This window comes from Solanum verrucosum, unplaced genomic scaffold, assembly GCF_900185275.1.
Source record: "Solanum verrucosum unplaced genomic scaffold, falcon-dt-bn FXZP01000238.1, whole genome shotgun sequence".
Lineage (NCBI taxonomy): Eukaryota > Viridiplantae > Streptophyta > Magnoliopsida > Solanales > Solanaceae > Solanum > Solanum verrucosum.
The window spans coordinates 3,206,301-3,226,793 of record NW_026020630.1 but is presented as its reverse complement, the minus strand read 5'-3'; the positions used below and the strand labels follow the sequence as shown (position 1 = coordinate 3,226,793).

Genomic DNA, 20,493 nt, shown 5'->3' with positions numbered 1-20,493 from the left:
TTTTAAAACTTCATATCAAGTCAAATCAGACAAATAAATTGAAACAAAAGAAATAGTAAATTATATGCCCTGTTTTCCACTTATCACGGGCAGCTACCCATAGTTACCTTTTAGGCGACATGATAAATGTAAATATTTATTTACACAATCAGTATCAGTAGTATCAGTGTATAGAAGTTAAAACTCTTACATAAATATGAAGCAATAAGACTAATAAACATGAATTATACATCAAGCTTTTTGCAAAGCTCAAAAGATCAACAACAAGTCTAAGCCAAAAAGCATACAAAATTCACTCAGTATCTTCACTGAAATCAGGTTCTGGAGGCTTTTGCAGCTTCATAAGCTCCCTAGCAGACTTGAGATTTCGATTCTTGTGAACGCCTCGGAGAGCATTAGCTGCAAATCTCGATGCCAAGAACGTTGCCCCAATACTAAAAGAAGATCCACCCGAGTTACTACTGGCCCCGGCCAACGCTTCTGCTTCTTCATCTTCTTTTCTTTGAAGTTCCATAAGTTTCCTTTTCGTGAAACGCCTCCATGCTGCTTGGATGAAGCAAGCAGCCCAAGTTCTCCAGTGCTGTGAGTAGAAACGGAACGTGTGCTGTACCTGTCTACTGTGTAGCTTTCTGAACTGACTGGCGACGAATTTCAACTCATCTGCTATTAATGCAAACGCCTCTACCTCTGTTAGAGCTTTCACAGTACGAGTAGAAGACGGGAGGTTAGAACCTGATTTCGGGTCTAGTGCCCAAGTAAGAAGTTCTTCTCCACAGAAGTCAGACTCTTTTAACAAACTGCGGTTGAAGAAACCGCTTCTCCCACCATCAGTTGTCACACTCTCAAGGCGGCCTCGTATCACAAAGAGCATTTCATCCACTGGATCTCCCTCTCGAACAAGGTAAGTGTTTTCGATGTACAAACAGGGTTTTAGATGCTCACAAATTGCATCAAGCAATCTCTCCTCCATATTTGCAAATAGAGGCACCTGAAAATCAACAATGGAATATAAGTAAAGTAACACTAGCAAAAGACAATAACGTAAAGCTTAGCAGCCGTAGAATCGTTTGTCCTAGTCATAAAATGAATGCTCGGTCGTTCACTCTAGAAGCATGCTTTAGAGCTTCAATTGTGGAGCAAACATTTTCATGACCTCCGTTATACCATCGGATTGTAGCAAGAAACTAGGAAAACATGAAATAAAAGAAAGAACACTACTAAGACCAGATTATTAGTTGCTATATTTTCTTCACTTTCGTTTTCCCTGATCATAGCTATTTTGATTTGCTGCACTTGAGCCGAGGGTCTTTCGCAAACACTCTCTACCTCCACGAGGTAGGGGTAAGGTGTGTGTTCACTTTAACCTACCCAGACCCCACTTGTGAGATTTCACTAGGTATGTTGTTGTATAATCAATTTTCTATGAGAGCAGAGCTGAGGCAAGTGCTATTTCTAAAGCAAGGATGTATTTAATCGTCTCATGATTCGGCCTCTCTATTATTGAAGAACGACAGTACCATGACTACTATGATACCTATGTTGCTCGGACTCTTCATAAATATCGCCAGATGTGTGTTGGGTCCTCCAAGAGCTATGCATTTTTGGAGGACCTAACATTGGTGCAGTAACATTTTTGGAGGGTCTAAGCAACAGAGTATTAGACAAGTTGATTCAAGGTGGAGAAACAAATATTATCGAAAAAGCAGGAATATAAAATTTAGTTACCCTCTTCACTAGAGCCAGACAAAGATGACGTTTAATATCCCTCCTGAGATCCTTGGGCAAATTCTGAACTATATTTTCTTCATCCACTCCACGTGTTTCTTGCCACTTGTACTGATCATAGCCCCTTACCCGTTCTCGAAGTTCTTGTGGAAGCAATCGGTGATGCATCCATTGTTCCGAGTCACGCCTTCTAACTCTCATCTCTTCAAGTCGAATAGTAAGAGACTGAAGGTATGTCTGTGATAGCAAAATACCAAACTCTTGAGTACAAATTTCCCATGGAGATAAATGCATTATCAGAAACACTTCAAAGAAATTGAACGTCATAAAATGAACTTCTTGTTGAATAGCAGTTTTGATTTTGACGGTGTATGTAATTTTCATGCGAGTTAGTTGATCAAACAAAAGGAGTACATTACTCAGATGTCATAGTGCGAGTAATCCGAAAATTCTGTCCCTTGGCAACTTGTTCAAAATTTCTTTTCATGAGAGTCTTCCTTAATTTAAAAACTTTCTTTTTAGTATCATTTTGGAAGAAATGAGAGATGGGAGCCAAAAGAAAAATAAACAACACTACAACAGCAACGGGTCTCGTATTTAAAAATATCATGTCAAGGAGGTATCCAACAAAGCTTCATATCTATGTGGTACTCTACAACGGCATAGCTTAAGATCCTAAACCTCTATTGAAATTACTATTAGTATAAGAAATGCTATCGTTTGACATTTTCCGCAATCTAAAAAATTATGAATAAGCCCTCTGTATGTCTCATGACTATTGCAAACTCTTAACTGTTGCTGAGAGAGAAGCAATTTATTTGACACTGCATAAAAGAGATATGATATCACCATTTTGCAAGAACTTTTCGCTTAAAACAAAGTGGAATTATCCAATGGCATAATACATAAACAAACCCTAAAACTTGGCCTCATCTAGCAAGTAAGAGCTCTAACTATGAGAGTGCACATCTACACACCTCAACTTGGTTTCAACTGGCAACTGAACATCCCAATTGGTCCCCCTCTGTGTCTCTTGACACCCGATGCTGATGTGGCATATAAATTTTGGAGGTATATAGATGATCATTTTGTAAGTTAAGAGTGCTCAACTAACACAGTGGAGACGAGCTGAGGAGCTGAGGTGTCTAGATGTGCATACTCAAAGTAGAGTTCTTACTTGCCAACTAAGGCCAAGTTTGAGTGTCTCCTTACCCAATTCTTCCGAAAGAGATGCACTAAGTGCATTTTTTTTAATTGGTTGCTCTAAGTGTCTTATCTTAACAGTAAAATGTCTTAAAGAACTTAGTTTTCATCAAGCACGAGTATCATAACAGTAAGCTCCCACGGGCAATTGATTTTTCTGAAGTTTTCACACAATATTCTGTTAATAACAAAATGACAAGAAATCTCTATAAGACTACATTACTATAACATTCGATCATTACCTGCATGTTACCAATCAACAGTGCAAAGAGAATGAGTCCGAGTATCGCTAGTGCAATAGAGAATAAAGACTCCCCGGGATATGTGCTAGTTTGAAGTCCCTGTCCAAGGGTACTACACAAGCAAAACAAGAAAATAGAAATGCCATCAGTACAAGTTTACCAAAGGTTTATTACCAATTACTGTACCTTAGCATATGATAAGCAAAATAACGTAAATATACATTTAATTAGTTTTCAGAACTCCAGCTTAGACACTTCTTCTTTTCCTCTTCAGTCCTCTGGGTAGAGAACAAAAATTAAAGAAAATCCTACCGATAATATTGGTCTAACCAAATAGTGAATAGACAATATGAACCAAAAGAAGCATATCATACTAGAATAATTTCAATTAGTGTTCACATTTAATTATAGGCTGTCATGATTCAGTAACAGGAAAACACTACCCCCTCCGTCAAACTAATTAGTTGATAGACAATATGAACCGAAAAAGTCATTGGAATAATAATCATTTAAATACGATGATAGCACATGATTAGCAGGAAATTCCTGTTCTCTTCGTATTCAACAGGAAAAAGTATGTCACACTAGAACTCCAGAACAATTGAATTAGGAACTTGACTTTTTTTTAATAACAGATAAATCTCTGCAGGCCATTGGTGCACAGTTTGAAACTCGGTTGATATTGGGTTTGTCCCTCCATCGTTCTCTACATAAAAACCAGGCTTTTGTTTGTGGTAGGATTTGAACCTGTAACGTGCACCTAATTTACACATCACAAGTTGCGCTCTTACTAGTTACAACTAGACCAAAGTCCTAAGGGCACTTGTCTTATAACTCCCACAAAACCTTATAGTCTTACCACCCAATAATCTTGTTACCTTAACACAAAAAATAAAGTCCTGTTCACGTTGAATTATAGGCTATCAGGTAGGGACAGAACCTAAGTGAGCGCCAACAAGCAACAGCAACAACATATCCAGTGTAATCCTACGAGTGGGAATAGAGGAGGGCAGAGTGTATGCATACATTACCTCTACCTTGGGACTTAGAGAGGTTGTTTCTGATAGACCTTCGGCTCAAGGAAAAGCAATTCAATACAGTTTGAAAAGAAAAGGCGGAAGTGGAAAAGCCATGGCAAAATACTATAGAGAGCATGACAAAGTGACAAAAGGAAATAGTCATAATATGCAAAACCTAGTACATGGAGACTTTTCATACAACTTTCAAGTAATGTTTAATCAACATATAGTTAAGCAAATGGTAAACTACAATGAAGTAATTAGGCATAAATGTACACTTCAAACAACAAAAGGATTAAGTAGTAATGTGATGGAAAATTTTAATGCTTTGTTTTTCATTCCTTAGGCATAATCCCTGAAAGATACGAGAGACTAAAGCAAATGAGATCAGAAGAATGTTAGCTAAGGATAAGAGTAAAGCCACCTTAAATTCTGGAGTCCCCACCACAAACAGTAGCAATATTTAGTCACAAACTTCATCGAGAAAACTATGCCTGATGACAAAGCCTGCCCGAAAATTCCAAAATCAAATGGTGGATTTTCACTGCTCCGAGGGCATGCTCCATTTAAAACCGATTCACTGATATTGCTCCAAGCATTATACCCTGTCATGTCTTGATTGCCGCAGTACAAGAAATCAGTTTGGCATGTTGTGTTATGACTACAAGCTCTTTCCCAGCATGTATCATAGCGTTCCACAGAAAGCAAATACCAAAAGGAGCCAACTATCTGAAAAGAACCAACGAGAATGGAAGTAAGGAACAATCAGAAATTCCACCTCAAGATAACCTTTGCGATGCTCTTGTAAAGATGAGCAATCCGAAATTTCAAAGAAAAACCATATAATTTGCATATTCTTTGCAGAACAAGTGAACATTTTCTAGTTGGAAAATGAAACAGCAAACTCTGTATACATGCAATTGAACCAGAAAACGGATAGCACGCTGCATTTCTCTTAAACCAATACAACAGATATAGTTGTTGAAAAGTTTTCCACCTATTTTCAAATAATCGTTTCAGTTACAAATTAATTTTACTTTACGGATGTGGTTTTAGCTCCAATCCATCTAAGACAAGGAAGATGCTATTAACAGAGATTGCATATTAATAAATATTTTCCTTCATAATAATCTGCAAAATGACAGAATACAGCAGGAAACCAGAACTTCCACCTCTGCAAAGAAGACAATTTTACACAAAAGAAAAAAAGAGTTACATTTCAAAACGCAATGAATAGTTATCTTAGCAACAGATAGCAAACATTTCGGCAACTTAATAAGTAGCTTACGTGACTAGCAAGCATGTACAACAGCAAATAGGATACAGCACCAGCCCATGCAGTTTCAGCAAAGACACCAGTAGTTCTTTTCAATTCTGACGTTAAGGGTATAACTCGGACAAATCTGGGGATATACTGGAGCAAAATGATATAGAGCAAAGCTTGTTTGGTAGCCAGTACATCAGAACCTGTCGATCTCTGCAGGAATCTCCCAGCTACAATCTGTATAGATCCATAAACGGAAAAGCAAAGTGAATGATGATAGGCCATACATCAAAAGAGCTGTATGGGCTGATTCATAAACAAATAGTTTAATAAAAAGACAAAACATATCAAAACATTCATCGACGGTATCCTAACACAGAAAGGAAGAGAATCAGGATGAAAAATCCCACTCAAATCACATTCAGAACAGTAAGAAGAAAGAACCTTGAAAAGCGAAAGCGTGATATAACAAGAAGGAGACAATCATTTTAAAACAACATACTACCTTTGTCCCAATTTATGTGGCACACTTTCCTTTTTAGTCCGTCCCAAGAAGATTGTTACCTTTCTATAATTAGAAAGAATAACTTTAAAATTCTCCTTTTACCCTTAATAAAATACTCATTTATAGTAAATTATAGATAGACAAATGGCTAAGGTTTGTTTTGGATCACAAATTTCAAAGGTCTACCTTTCTTTCTTAAACTTTGTGTCAAGTCAAACGGTGCCACACAAATTAGGATGGAGGGAGTATAAGGTCAGTGACCATAAGAGCCATGGTAGTTTACTATAGGAAATAAAGTTTCAATTTAAAGAGACATCAAAAAATATAAAGCATTTCTTTAAACCTGAGGCAAGGGAACCACAGCAAGAAGATCGATGATAAAATAGGATCGCAAGTATCTTTTAGCAATCTGTCCAGGATCTATCACAAGTTCACCCCTTCCAAAAACTCGAGATGATGGTGCAATATAAGCTGTACGAAACTGAAGTGCCATGTGAATAAGATAGAAAGCATCAACAACGGTACGAAGCGTTGTGGCTATCACAGCTAGCTTTCGATCAATCTGAAGGCAATTTGACTTGTCATCAAAAACTGGAAGGTAGAAAAACAAAGGATCCACAGACACGGCCAGAATGCATGATATAACAAACAGCTTATTCCACAAGAGAAGGAATTTATCTTGAGGATCAAAAATCTTCTTCTCTGAAACTTTCAGATCTTCAGGAAATACTGCCTTAGTGACACCAAATCCTAGTGATCGACCAATCGACTTCAGTCCTTCAGATCCTTTTCTCATTCCTCTCTTAAAAGACCTTGACGGGCTGCTAGTTGCATGGCCAGAATGTCTTAAAGCTTCCATGATGAAGCCACATTTATTTGCTGCTACGGTGTCGACGCTGAGGTTAGTCCGCAATCAAAGTCATTCAACCTAAAAAATGTTAAGAAGCATTATAAGGTAGGGATACTCAAGGAGAAATAATCAATGACTCAACAAATGACCATAAATACATTGTTCATGTCAAGCCGCCCTGTTCATCAGCCATAAATTGCTTAAATGCTAAACAGTAACATCTTAGGTGTTATCTTTAATTAATAGAAAAATGTATATTCCAACCAAAAGAGTGTCAAAAACAATCTTCAAATACAGCGAGGGTAAGATTGTATCTGCAAAAAACCTAGAATGCATTGATTTACAACAAAATTTTCAACAGTACACCATATAACACATTGTATTTAGCCCACAGCTCCAACTGCCATCTTTCACATTAAGAACATGTAACCCCAAAATATATGCGTAAAGAAGTGGACTGAAATAAAAGCTTAATAACCTTAACAAAAGTTTTTTAGTACCTTACAAACTTTTTTTGGCTGCCCATCCAGATCTTGGGACTTGGAACCATAATCAAACATTTTGTACAATCAAACACATATATAATAACTGCAATAAAGCAAAAAATTCTAAGTTCAGGATTTAAGTTCAATCTAACTTTTGGCAATGAAAGACTAAAACATTGAGATCAATTCTGCCTGCATAGAGCAAGAGCCTTGCCATTTTACATCATTCTCTACTCGCATTAAAGCCATCAGGAGTCCATGTCAGCAAGCTTTATTTTCCAAAATGGAACCACGAAAAGAGAATCATATATTGAGCTAGTTCAACAACAATTTCTAACATGAAAGAAAAAGGAAAAAATAAGTTCAGAAAAATGAAGAAGGCAACTGGAATAAATTGAATTTAAGATGTTGCAGATCCTGCTTGTTCAATCAAGTGCTTTAAAAATGACAAAGATGCTAAAAATATTCTAATTAGTCACTCATTCACAAGATCAGTAATAACCAATGCTCGAGTTACAAAACGGACGACCTTTCTGTAAAGCTTTACTGCGACATATCTACCTAGCAGATCCATCCTTCCTTCTCCTATCTTTTTCCCTTTTTTTTTATAACCGTGGTGTCCGGGCCAGCTTGTGCGCACCTTGACTAATTCCACGAGTACCTGCCACCTCCCATCAGCAACAGGTAGCAGGTAACTCCGTCCACCAAGGCTAGATCAGATGGGAAGAAACCACCTAGTGTTTTTGTCTTAGTTGGAATTTGAACTTGAGACCTTATGTTGCTCAACCCAATCTTTCTTCCCTTTATTTAACTGGGAAAGCAAGGGGGAGGGGGAGGGAAAAAGCACAGTTATTGCTAAATCTCTTCACTTATTGTCTCATTTCCCTGAAGCCCGTCCTCTCTTGTGGCCGAGTTAGAGCGAGGAGGGAAATATAGAAGATACTATTCCCCAATCTTTCCAAGATGCCTTACTAGGTATATTTCTGCAGTAGATGCAGAAGCTACGTGAGACGAATCCCTTAAGCTAGCTGATACACAAGACTTCACTCCTACACTAATGGAGGATAGTTTGGAAGTTGTGAGCTAAACGTTTTTAGCCTAGGTTTTGCACAAGTCCTATACAGTTAAGCTTTTTGCCCTCGAGGATTTAGCCTTTGGGCCTTGGCTAGTTTTAGCAATTATGTGAACCTGAATTCTACATAGTAAGAGCATCATTGAAAGAAATGTTACCTATTTCTAACAGGTACAAATACATTAATCTGATTCAAAAATATTATTGAATTTATCGAACGGAACATTTTTTTGTCTTCACCCAAAACTAGGTGCTTTGATCTTCCCTATTGTGTGTGACTCGTTGTCTCCTATCACATAATCAGATAATTATGTAGCTATGACAGTTTTCTTACCATATAATTGAATTTCAGAAAATGGATATATGTTAAGCTTGAGCCGCAAACTGAAACAAATACCACAAGAGAAACTTGCTTGTCTCGTACCTGTCACATTTTCCTCTCACCTAAAACCACTAAATCCACAACTTCTTAGCTGCAGTCAAGCTCCTAAGCATTACATTATTGTTACAGCAACCGATGTTAGCTGACTCGAGAAGTTCACAAATTTTCAACCAAAGTGCAAAGAGGTCATATCCATTCCATTGGAACTCCAATATCCAAAGCTTCAGACATTAGATAGAAAACTTACTATCTCAAAACCGTAAGGTTAGTATCTTTTTTAAATATCATCATATCAGTAGACATATAAAAAGAATCTTGGTATCAGCCTTATTTAAAATCTCAAAAGTATTGCTCAGACACACAATCTCCAGAACAAGAAAAGAGGAACCTCTCACTAATCCAATAACATGTTCTAGGACATCTTTTCCAAAAAAAAAAAAATTGCATTTGATCAGGCAATAGACATTCCATGATTAAATTGCTAGCCCACCCCCCAACACACACACGCACAAAACTTAACCACCTCTCCCTCTCCCTCTTTTATCTCAAAATGCTCCAAATTGAAAACCTTCCAAATCCTAGTTTCATTTTTATGGATGATTCATTTTTAGTGGCTTCTGCAAAATATTGACATGTAAGTGAACTGATAATCAGAAAAAAGAACAACCATTAGTACATAGTATTTAGGCTCCAAAATCATCCTACCTTTAAAAGACTTGATCGTTTTTCATTTCCACCCCAGAAGGCACATGCCCCACAAAATTTAACCAAATAAAGATTGACTCTTTATTGAACACTTCAGCCGTAAACTTGTATATAAACGTGCACTAGCAATTCATACAACAAAAACAGATGATAGCATAACCAGCTAATTAATCAAGACTCATTTAAATTTGTATATAAGCAATTCAGACAACAAAAACAGATGATAGCATAACCAGCAAACTAATCAAGACTCATTTACCTAGTCAAAACAAGTCAAAAAAGATAGAAAAACAAAGCAATAATCTCTGTAAATTTGTATTAAAGCAAAAAAGGGGCAAACCCCATAGATGTTAATCAATAAAGATTGAATCTTTATTGACCCCTTCATCTGTAAATTTGAATACAATCAATTCAGACAACAAAAAACAGACAATAGCATAACCAGCAAACTAATCAAGACTCATTTAACTAGTAAAACAAAAATAGAAAAAAACAAAGCAATAATCTCTGTAAATTTGTATATAAACAAAAAAGAGACCAACCCCATAGATGTTAACCAATAAAGATTGAATCTTTATTGACCCCTTCAGCTTTAAATTTGTATATAAGCACTTTTAGACAACAAAAACAAATGATAGCATAGCAAGCAAACTAATCAAGACTCAAATTAAATGAAAAAATGAAAACAGAAAACTTAATTATATTGCTAATTTAATGAAAATCTTTACAAAAGTATAGATAAAAAGAAGAATGGATCAAGAAAAGGGGACTTACAATTAAAGTCTTTGAGGTTAATCCATGAACTTTGGTGAAAAAGAACAGACAAGAGGGGAAGAAGAAAGTTTTGTTGGGGGTGAGGAGGGGGGGAGGGGTGTGAAAGCAAAGATAAAGTCAAAAAAAATAATCTGAGCATATAAATATCAAATGGATGGCACTAAAATCAGAAGTCAAAAGTGAGGAACAGAGTAGTAGAAGTTAGAAATAAAATAGACCAAGTTGAGACATGAATACAGTTACCAACCACCCCACCCCCCACCATAAAGACCCCACTTTTCCTCAAGATTTTTTCTTTTTACTTTTCACTTTTTATTCTTTCGAGGGATAATGGCTCAAATATATCATCAAAATTTTAATAAAAGATTCATTTATGTCATTTGTTAAAAAGTATGGTTCATCCTCATTTTCGTTTGAGAAAAGTCTCATTCATGACATTGTTTATTAACTGAAAATAGTTTTAATTTTGCAAAATTATTTTTTTACACGTGATCAATTTTGATTCAGCTACATCATTAGTTAAATCATTTTTAAAAAGGAGAAAATACTCAAATATGTCATCGAACTTTGAGAGACTCATGTGTCATCCATTAAAAGTTTGGTTCATATTCTATGACATATTTGAGTCTTTTCCGTTCTTTCTATAACATTTTTTTATATTTAACTTTCTATTTTACTTTTAATAATATACTATTGTTGGTACAAAATTTAAAGAGAAAAAAATTTGTAATATATTTAACACTAAACAAATTCCAACAGTACTTTGCTATGAGCCAGAAGTTGATTATTTTTTATTTTTTATTTTTTTTAAATGTGCCTAATTGAATATCTTGTGTATATTGCATCTGATTCATTTTAGTTGACATGGTTACAAAAAAAACTTATTTAAAAATACTTATCCTTTTAAAAAATTAAGATATAATTAATGAATTTTTCACCTTTATTTTTATTTTAATAAATATGTAAAGAGATTAATGCAATTTAATATAGTAGTATTAATTGAGATCAAAGAATAAATAAAAGCACATAAAAAACATTTAAATATTATAAAAATTCTGTGTAAATTAAATATCAAGTAAAATGGATTGAAGAGAGTATTCAATTATTATTGGGCTAACCCATTTACACAGAATTTTTATAATATTGCTCTAATAAATAAAAATGGATGAATTCTGTGAATATTAAATACCTGCTACTACTTAAATTAAAAGCTATACACATTTTCTAATATTCTTTATTTTTCTTCATATAAAATGTTTCTCATTTTATAGTTTGTTTTTAATTATTAAATGTTACCAACAATTTCAATAATTTTCTCTAAATTTTCTCACATTGACCCTTGCATATAGTCACACATGGGTTGAATGGGAAAAAATGTTCACTTCCTTAGTTCCCTTTTCCTTTTATATATGTCAATTCAGATTTAATCAAGTTCGTGGATATTTTTTTCCTGTTTCAAAATCTCCAACGCAACAAAATATTAAAAGCAACATCAATAATGGAGTAATAAAGGACGTTTGGGATGAACCCTCCGATATATATATATATATATATATATATATATATATATATATATAAATGGTTAATTTATTTTTATTTATTAGAGCAATATGAATAGATTTTGGTAGAGACTGATCTGGCTTATATCCAATTTTCATATAATTCTTGTGATTCAACAACTTGAAATTAAAGACTTCTCACTTGATTTAGAGGACTATATGAGAAATATAATGCATCATAGTAAAACACAATAAATAACGAATAGTAAGAAAAAAATATGTGTGTTTATCAGTTCAATTTTATATATTATGCTTTAAAGCACAACAAACTTACCAATATAATAATGATCCCAACTTTCATGCCACCGCATCCACTAATCGGAGAATGACACGCTGAGAAGTCCACACTAGGAGGTAAAATGCTCCTTAACAAACGCAATTTCATATTCAGGGAGACTCGAATCTGGGACCTCTGATTAAGGATGAATGAGTACACGATAAACTTATCATAAAAAATGTACTTATAAATATGATTGTGTAAACATATTTCTTATTTTCACTTACCAAAAAGTGTGTGGGGGGTGGGGGGTGGGGGTAGGGGTGGAAGCAAGATTGCACAAATATCTCCAATAACATGTCAAAGACAACCACAAAAAAATACTAACAAATAAAGAAATAAGCAAAGACCAATAAAATGTTCATAAATAAATCATGCACTACATCATTGTTAATTAAATAAAAACCACTAAAATTTAAAACTTAGACAAAATTAACTAACTAACCTATGCTAGAACAGTAAAACTTGCCAACATAACAATAAACCCTACAATGATCCCAGCTTTCATGCCACTACTTCCACTCTCCGGAGCCGGAGCTGGAGCCAGAAATTCCACTCGAGTTGATGAACTATGTTTAGGTGACAAGACTCTCACATTAAGTTTTTGGCCATTTTCACAATGCCCATTTGCTCCACTTATGAAGAAAAATGGGCCTGATTTGTCAAGCAAAATCTTGGTTACTCCATCTTGATATGATTTAATGGGCTGGGCCTTGTTGCAATTGTTGTAATCTTCTTCATTTACTTGTAATACTGAGTCTGACTTTGGATCATAATTCAAAACTGTAAAAAAAAATAAAAAAATTATAATTAAAAGGGTAAATAGAGAAATTAACTTCTTATATATATGGGGTGAAACAATAAAGTTGTCTTCATATGTGTTCAAGTCGTGAAATTAAATCAGTTGGTAATGTCTCCATATTCAGGATATCACACATTGCTTAATTAAAGAGAGATACGAACAACAAAAAGAAATATAACCCTTTTTCCTTTTTTACGAATGGAACAAAAAAAAGATACAATCAAGCCGATTAACAAAATCTCTAACGTGAGAAGCAGATGATTAATGGTTTGTTTCTAGAAGAAATCAAAGATTTTTTTGAGAATCTTACAAAAAATTTTCGTGAACGAAAAAAAGATAATTGTTCTTCCTTTTTTTCAAATGGAATAAAAAAGATACAATCAAGCCAATTAACAAAATGTCAAACGTGAGAAACAAATGATTTCTAGAAGAAATCAAAGAATTTCTTGGGAATCTTACAAGACCTTACCGTTAAAAATAAATTATCTACGTTTCACTTATTTTAAGCTTGGACCCTTCTCAAATATATATATATATATATATATATATATAAACATAAACTTGCTAGCATGAAATGAACATATATAACATAAATCGTCAAAAAATCATGTTAGCTACGAGTTATTCATAAAATGTTAACGCTAACTTGCTAAACAACAAAAACTATCAAATGAATCATAAATATTTTTGTTAGCTACGAACTATTTGAACGACAGATTAACATAAAATAAAAATTGTTACCAATATAATCTCCAATTCGAAAACGAGTTTTCTCAGCCCACTTATTAAATTCATCAGGTGAAGAAGGAATTTTCCAAGAATTTTCTTTTCCATCTACAATAAACTCTCTTGCTTCACTAAAACATTTTGTGAAAAAACTAAAAATCACAAAATAAGCTAAAAGAGAATAATTATAATTTTTCATTTTTTTTCCCCTCAAGAAAAAATGCCAACTTTTTCTTTTCTTTCTAAAATACAAAGTTATCAAAGTGATGAATAGAAATAGCAAAGAAGGAAATATATGTTTATATAAAAAAAGTTAATGTGAGAAACGTAGGGGTTTTTGGCATTTTTTTCTAACTATAATATATTAAGTTTTTGGTTTTGTTGAGGAGACTAGGTTTGGGATGAGGTTTGGAGTAATTGAAGCTATGTGGGGATGACAGGTGGGAATTATGATAATCCAAAAAAATAGGGTTGGGAAGTTTGAATTATGATTATTTAAGTGGATTTTATTTGTCATTTATATCCCATATAATAAATAGCATAATGAGCCGTTTCATTTTATGAGTCTTAAGTAAATTTTCAAAAAGTACAATTTAAAAAAAATATATCCCACTATGTTTCTATGTAAATTTGGACTAGTCGAGCTTCAAAATAATATTTAACATGATATTAGCATGGTATAACAACAACAAATTTTGATTCACACGTTTTTATTGATTTCCTTGTCTTCTATATCCCCGATTACTCGAGTCACAATTAAGAAATAAAAACATAAAAAGAATAAAACGAAAAAATTCCGTTGCCGGGACTTGAACCCGGGTCTCTCGGGTGAGAGCCGAGTATCCTAACCAACTAGACTACAACGGATCTTGTTATGTAACATTCAGTTATATTTTTTTAGTAGTTATTTTACTATACGATATTCTTACGATCAATGGTTAAGGTTCCTTGAAACTTTAATTTGAGGTCTCAAGTTTGATTCTTGGGGAAAAAAATAAACTCTAGTAGGAAGTGTTTTTTCTTTTAATGTTTCGTACACAACACGAATATAAATTAATGAGGATAGTACATATTCATAATAAAAAATAAATAAAAAAAATCAACGATTATATATTCCTGGTTTAACATTCACCATTTATATGAATCAAGTTTGGATGTTATTTATCCCTTCCCTAAATATTTACTCCATTAATGGATAGCAAGGGGAAGAAACATTTAAAGGGTTCAAAATTCAATCCAATTACCTAATTGTGACCATTTTGGGTTCTTTTTCTTTCCTTTATTTAGGCATTTCATATGTTTTCGATTTCAATAAACATGGTAAATGTACACTAGTATGAAATATAGGTAATACATCGCGAGATGAGTATTCATATTGCCTTCAAAGGATATGGTGGAATAGTAAATACTCATCCCATCTTTAACTAGACTTCCCGGTGCATCCAAATTACTTGAGACCCAAAGCAAATATCAAACACCGGATCCATTTGGTTTTGGGGGGGGGGGGGGGGGGGGGGTTGAGTAGTTAGTAAACTAATATACACCATTAAGTCAAATGATTCACCTTCAAAATCAAAATAGTGAGAAATCACAGATGAGAGAATACAAAGTTACAAACAGAACTGAAGCAGCAACATACAAAGTGTTCAACACTTCTTAAACAGACATTAAAAGCCAAGCTAAAATGTAGAGACAGATTGTGTGTTCTCATTTGAGGAGTGTCTTCACTATGGACTTGACATTCAGCTTCTTCAAGTCTGTGTAGGACTGACCACATCCCACAAACATGACCGGGGCTCCGGATATGTAAACCATGGACAACGCTGCTCCCACCTGCGCCAAATGTTGACTATAAGAATACAACACTAACTGCTATACCTTAATCTCAAACTCAAGTGGGAATCGGTAATATGAATCTTGTCGTTCCATTTAAGCTTGTCTCAAAGCCAATATCATACAGAAATAAGGTAGATATAAAAATGTACTAGGAATCCTCTCTATTTTCTACCGGTATATATCTGATATGAGTAGAAATCATAGGACCTAAAGTAAACATACTAACGTGACTGAAATATATTTTGATATTTAAATAATCACATAAGTAGGGAGAATATTAACTCGGTAAAGTAACATAGGAGGCATCAAATTTGCTAATGCGAAAAGACCATGACTGTGTACCTTATCATCAATGGTGTCAAACTTGGTAAGGAGAATTCCATCAATCAATCTTGGATTTGGTGAGGGTGAAAGGTCACCTAGTTTCTGCAGAAATAAGAGAATGTGTCAAATGATGGAACAAACGTTAAAATTATGGGAAAGTTATCATCACCATTATAGGCAAACCTGGTTGAACTTTGATAACTGATCAACAGCATCATTTCCGACAAGTGCCTCACCAACAAAAAGGATCAGATCTGGACTGTTCACATATATAAGCTTCGAAAGTGCTCGCATCAGTGGTTCATTATCCTGTGGAATATGACAGTTGTGCATAAATTTTAAGGAAGTGAAAGATAAAACAAGAAAAAGAGTAGCTCAGCTTGTAAGGGTGGATGTTGAAACTAACAATAGAAACCCCTACTAGTATCCAAGACAATATTCTACTTAGTTCTGTGTATAGTGCTCCTACAGGGACTTCCTAAAACTGCTAAGAAATTCAATCATACCTGCATTCGACCAGCTGTATCAACAAGAACGACATCTGAACCATTTCGATTAGCCTCCTGGATTGCTTCCTTGGCAACAATAGCAGGATCCTTCTCATAGCCCTTCTCAAATATGGGGACCTGATAAGACAATCCAATGTCAGAAACTAACTTGTGCAATCTCTCCCCCCAGCGAAGACCAAAAATTCCAACAAGTACAAAATTTCCAATCATGGCATACCTGAAGTCTCCGAGAATGAGTACGGAGCTGCTCTACAGCTCCGGATCGAAATGTGTCGCACGCAGCCATCATAACATTGACCTTGTGCTGCTGAAGCCAATAAGCAACCTGCAGCAGAACGACATGTAAAGAACCCCATCAGAAGATATACAAGGCCCTTGAAGTAAAAGAAAAAAGAGCAATCTTAGTTTACCTTAGCAAGATTGGTTGACTTTCCAACCCCATTTACTCCTACGAAAACCACAACATATGGTTTCCCCTGTTCCTTTGCGGCATGAACATCCCTCAAGATATCAATGGAACGTTTAGGAGTTAAGATCCGAACAAGGGCCTCCTCCATTGCTGCCTGGTTTGATCAATTCAATTCCCCTATATTAGTATGTTCAGACTATACCAACAACAATGTACCCAGTATCGTCCCACAAGTGGGGTTTGGGGAAGGTAGAGTGTACGCAGACCTTACCCCTACCTTGGCAGGTAGAGAGATTGTTTATGACAGACCCTTGGCTCAAGAAATGTTCAGACTATACCAAAAAGTAAAAAAGATAGATGAAGAGATTTTTCAAGTTTTCGCATGCAATAATTCGACTTTGGAAACACCTTTCCATTTTAACTCTTCCTTTTATCCTTAAAAACCTGGAAGATGTTGAGGGGTATGATATCAAAGACCTTGGATTTGAACACTTATTAAATGGCATTGTTCCTCCAAGTGCAAGTACTTTAAAGCAACAAAGTACTCTACTCTGTAAATGAATGAAGGTCTCAACTCTTACCTGAACTGTTGAAGAAATTCTTGTAAATGAGCCAAGCTTTTTACCCTCCAAACTTGCTGCCACTGATTCACAAAGCTTTTCAGCAATTTCTTCGGCCTGTAAGACATGTGTAACACTCATCAACCAATTATAGAATGAAAACGACTGATAGAAATATGGTCATCAATTCGGGGAAGGTTAAGGAGAACGAACGCGGGTAGTAAGAGTAAAGCAACTGTAAACTTACCACATTCTTGGTCATCAGCCTGTCCTTAAGAGCTTTTAAAGCTGGCTCTAAGTCAGCTTTGTCCAAATTTGCCTTTCCTGCGATACTGGAGACACAACAGCAACCCAGGTTATGCCCAGAATTTAACAGTTAGAAAGATCCATTATCTTGAAAGTAATTGTTTTTCCCATTTCTCTTGAATATTTATCAGTTTTCATATAACACTCCCAAACCAATTATACTTCTTTAGTGTCTGATAATCAAATTTGGCAAATTTCATGGTGATTAATAATGGAGGTGGGTGAAAATCTTTCTGATCTATAATATACCCATTGATCCATTTTGTGAGGACTATATGATAGAAATATCAGCCATTTCGTTAACTAATTTTCATAAAAATGAACTCATTTCTTTTCTCGAATTAGGAGAATTACCTCTGGAACATGGATGAGAACCAACCTTTCTTCTTTGCCTCGACCTTGCTGTCTTTCCCTGGCTCCTCATCCTCCTCAGTCTCACTATCACTACTCACAATCTCCTCTTTGTCCATCATACTCTCACCTTGAACTGCTTCCACAACTGCTGTATTTCCATTTGCATTCTCACACATGGGATCCGTGAAATCCAATTTCGACTCCTTAGGTGAATCATCCCAGACTCTGTTCTTCTTTGCCTTTTTTGTAGGCTCTGCCTTGGAATCCTTTACAATGGTATCGGTTTTCTTTCCACCTTTAGCCCTAAGCTTCTGTAGCTTATTTACATCAAAAGCCCCAGAATCAGAGCTTCTATTCTCTTTACCGTTAGCCTGCACTACTCCATTTCCCTTACTACCTTTAGAACGCCCATTACCATTTTCCATGGCACGACTATTTACTTTATCACCATCTCCACTGTCATTTCCTGATTCAGCACCACTCTTTTTTTGATTGCCTCCATCCATAATGCCCTTCTGCACTTGTCCTTGCTTCTTACCAAGATTATGGTTTACAGGCTTGCTCACCTGCTTCGATTTCTTCATTTCCTCAGCACGTGCCTCAGCCTCCTTCCTAAGCTGCTGAAATACATTGTCAAATTCATTGTAGACAGTTCTTTTTGGGTCATAAATCTCTGAGAATTCCTGCTTAACCATAGAAAGCAATTCATCCACATACAAAAGATGAAGAATTTTCTGATACACAGCAACAAACACGAGCCCCAGATCATTGTGAAACGTCCATTTAAGAGTGTATGCAGCTCCTGGTACATCATAGTTAAATGAAGCGGCACCTGAACGTTCCTCCAAAAGACATGAACGAATCAATGTGTCAATTGGAGAACCTCTAAGAGCATTTCCAAGCTCCTTACACGTCCAGAGGATCAAGCCCCCTCTAGTGAATATCAGTAACTGCTCTAACATCTCTGGTTCTAAATATATACCCCTGCAAACAAAAAAATGGAGGTTAATAAAATACTCACGTCTCAGCCAGCAAATTAAACCCCTTAAAAATAAAACTTGCAGTATTGATCAAGTTTAGCTTCAAAAACTATCAAGTTTACATAACATATTCAACAAATGGTATTTTCTTACATAAATGAGGAAAGTGAAGCAATCAAGAACAGGAAAAAGCTTACCCTATATCAAACTCAAGGTTCCGTAAGAGATTCAACAAATGGTACTTTCTTACATAAATGCACAAAGTGAAGCAATCAAGAACAGAAAAAAGCTTATCCCCTATCAAACTCAAGGTTCCGTAACAGATCCAACAAATGCATTTTCTTACATAAATTAGAAAAGTGAAGCAACCAACAACGGAAAAAGGCTTATCCCCTATCAAACTCAAGGTTCGGCAACAGATTCAACAAATGACACTTTCTTACAAAAATGAGGAAAGTGAAGCATTCAAGAACGGAAAAAAACATATCCACCACCCCACACACGGGAAAAAAAAGAAGAAAACTTTCAGCAATTAAAGACAAAGAAAATAATCAAAATTGATACAACCATACAAATCCTCAAAGCAACAAACAAAAACCAACTACTCATTTGCACAATTCAAGCAATTAAACTACAATCCATCAACAAAAACTGCATCTTTCAGATATACTTCCTCAATTAAGTAAAGGAAAGAAAACCCAATACTCATTTTTCACAATTCAAGCAATCAAACAACAATCCACCAATAAAAACTCCTTTTTTCCTTCAATTAAACAAAAAGAAAGACAATCCAATATAGATCGAACCTCAAATACCCAAATCAAAGCACCCCTTTAAGAAATTCTACAAAACCCAATACTCATTTATAGAAAATAAACCAAGAATACAATCCTAATTTTGTTTACAATTTGATATTTGATATATTTACTTAATTCATGCCTAGCTAAGATTTTTTTTTTCCATTTTTTCCTCAATTAACCAAAAACAAAGAAAACCCAATAGAGATCAACCCTCAAAAAACCCAAATCCAAGCTCCCTTTAAGCAATTTTCGAAACAAAAAAAAAGCCAGATCGAAAACAACATAACAAATCCAGCTAACCCAAGAAAAAGGGCAAGAATCACAATAAATAAACAATATCTGTAACTTTAAGTAGAAGAAAAAGGGTCATACCTATCAAAATTTCTCGAGGAATCTGAAGAAGAAGAAAAAAAAAAGGCAAATCGATTGAATCGAAAGAAAAAAAAATGAAAAATTGAAGGAGAAAAATGGAATGCTTTGAGTATTTATATAAAAAAAAATAACGCCAGCTTTGACTTTTCGTCAATATATGTGTCTCTCTATTTTGGTAAACCGAATTCCATGTGAAAAAGGTGTAATAAGAAATTTTTTTTTTATCACATTCGTTTTTAATCAGAGGTTTCAGATAAGAATATATAGTCGTTTTTACTATCAATATTGAACTTTTTGATGAAAATTGAGTTTAGTCAAACCCTCAATATGAATATCGAATTTATTTATTAGATGGTTTGTCATTTATGAATTTTAATCAAATAAGTTCGTCTTTTAACATTTATATAAGTCTTTAAGAACGCGTTGTGTGAGGTATAATTTTAAAATTTTATG

General features: G+C 34.8%; 3 protein-coding genes and 1 non-coding gene across 5 annotated transcripts; all 4 read right to left on the bottom strand.

The window, feature by feature from the left end:
• Nucleotides 1-74: 74 nt before the first annotated feature.
• LOC125811422 (probable cyclic nucleotide-gated ion channel 5) lies at nt 75-10,382 on the bottom strand. Of its 2 annotated transcripts, XM_049490902.1 has the most exons (8): nt 10,227-10,296; nt 7,309-7,396; nt 6,302-6,886; nt 5,478-5,690; nt 4,614-4,918; nt 3,171-3,282; nt 1,726-1,962; nt 75-988 (listed from the first exon to the last, which is right to left on the bottom strand). In XM_049490902.1, the coding sequence occupies exons 3-8, from the start codon at nt 6,815-6,817 to the stop codon at nt 293-295; spliced, it is 2,079 nt and encodes a 692-aa protein (XP_049346859.1). In that variant the 5' UTR covers nt 6,818-6,886; nt 7,309-7,396; nt 10,227-10,296; the 3' UTR covers nt 75-292. The 2 variants fall into 2 exon arrangements, with proteins under 2 accessions (XP_049346859.1, XP_049346858.1); XM_049490901.1 differs by lacking the exon at nt 7,309-7,396 and having other exon boundaries at nt 10,227-10,382.
• A 2,125-nt stretch (nt 10,383-12,507) lies between these two features.
• LOC125811719 (early nodulin-like protein 1) lies at nt 12,508-13,789 on the bottom strand. The gene is made up of 2 exons (XM_049491256.1): nt 13,606-13,789; nt 12,508-12,845 (listed from the first exon to the last, which is right to left on the bottom strand). The coding sequence occupies exons 1-2, from the start codon at nt 13,787-13,789 to the stop codon at nt 12,508-12,510; spliced, it is 522 nt and encodes a 173-aa protein (XP_049347213.1).
• A 595-nt stretch (nt 13,790-14,384) lies between these two features.
• Nucleotides 14,385-14,457, bottom strand: TRNAE-CUC (transfer RNA glutamic acid (anticodon CUC)). Its single transcript has one exon. It is a non-coding gene; the product is annotated as a tRNA-Glu (tRNA).
• A 679-nt stretch (nt 14,458-15,136) lies between these two features.
• On the bottom strand, nt 15,137-18,900 carry LOC125811421 (uncharacterized). Its single transcript, XM_049490900.1, has 9 exons — nt 17,889-18,900; nt 17,476-17,560; nt 17,250-17,345; nt 16,670-16,822; nt 16,477-16,584; nt 16,257-16,376; nt 15,934-16,059; nt 15,769-15,852; nt 15,137-15,423 (listed from the first exon to the last, which is right to left on the bottom strand). The coding sequence occupies exons 1-9, from the start codon at nt 18,848-18,850 to the stop codon at nt 15,298-15,300; spliced, it is 1,860 nt and encodes a 619-aa protein (XP_049346857.1). The 5' UTR covers nt 18,851-18,900; the 3' UTR covers nt 15,137-15,297.
• Nucleotides 18,901-20,493: the final 1,593 nt, after the last annotated feature.

What these genes read in the sequence shown, in the direction of transcription:
- LOC125811421 (XM_049490900.1), bottom strand. Translation starts at nt 18,850, where the DNA reads ATGTTAGAGCAGTTACTGATATTCACTAGAGGGGGCTTGATCCTCTGG. An exon ending in GAATTTCTTCAACAGTTCAG is followed by an intron (nt 16,823 to 17,249) that starts GTAAGAGTTGAG and finishes TGATCAAACCAG; the next exon opens with GCAGCAATGGAGGAGGCCCT. An exon ending in AGTCAACCAATCTTGCTAAG is followed by an intron (nt 16,585 to 16,669) that starts GTAAACTAAGAT and finishes GTTCTGCTGCAG; the next exon opens with GTTGCTTATTGGCTTCAGCA.
- LOC125811422 (XM_049490901.1), bottom strand. Translation starts at nt 6,817, where the DNA reads ATGGAAGCTTTAAGACATTCTGGCCATGCAACTAGCAGCCCGTCAAGG. An exon ending in TGTACATGCTTGCTAGTCAC is followed by an intron (nt 4,919 to 5,477) that starts GTAAGCTACTTA and finishes GGTTCTTTTCAG; the next exon opens with ATAGTTGGCTCCTTTTGGTA. An exon ending in GTCTGGCTCTAGTGAAGAGG is followed by an intron (nt 989 to 1,725) that starts GTAACTAAATTT and finishes GTTGATTTTCAG; the next exon opens with GTGCCTCTATTTGCAAATAT.
- LOC125811719 (XM_049491256.1), bottom strand. Translation starts at nt 13,789, where the DNA reads ATGAAAAATTATAATTATTCTCTTTTAGCTTATTTTGTGATTTTTAGT. An exon ending in TCGAATTGGAGATTATATTG is followed by an intron (nt 12,846 to 13,605) that starts GTAACAATTTTT and finishes TTTTTTTTACAG; the next exon opens with TTTTGAATTATGATCCAAAG.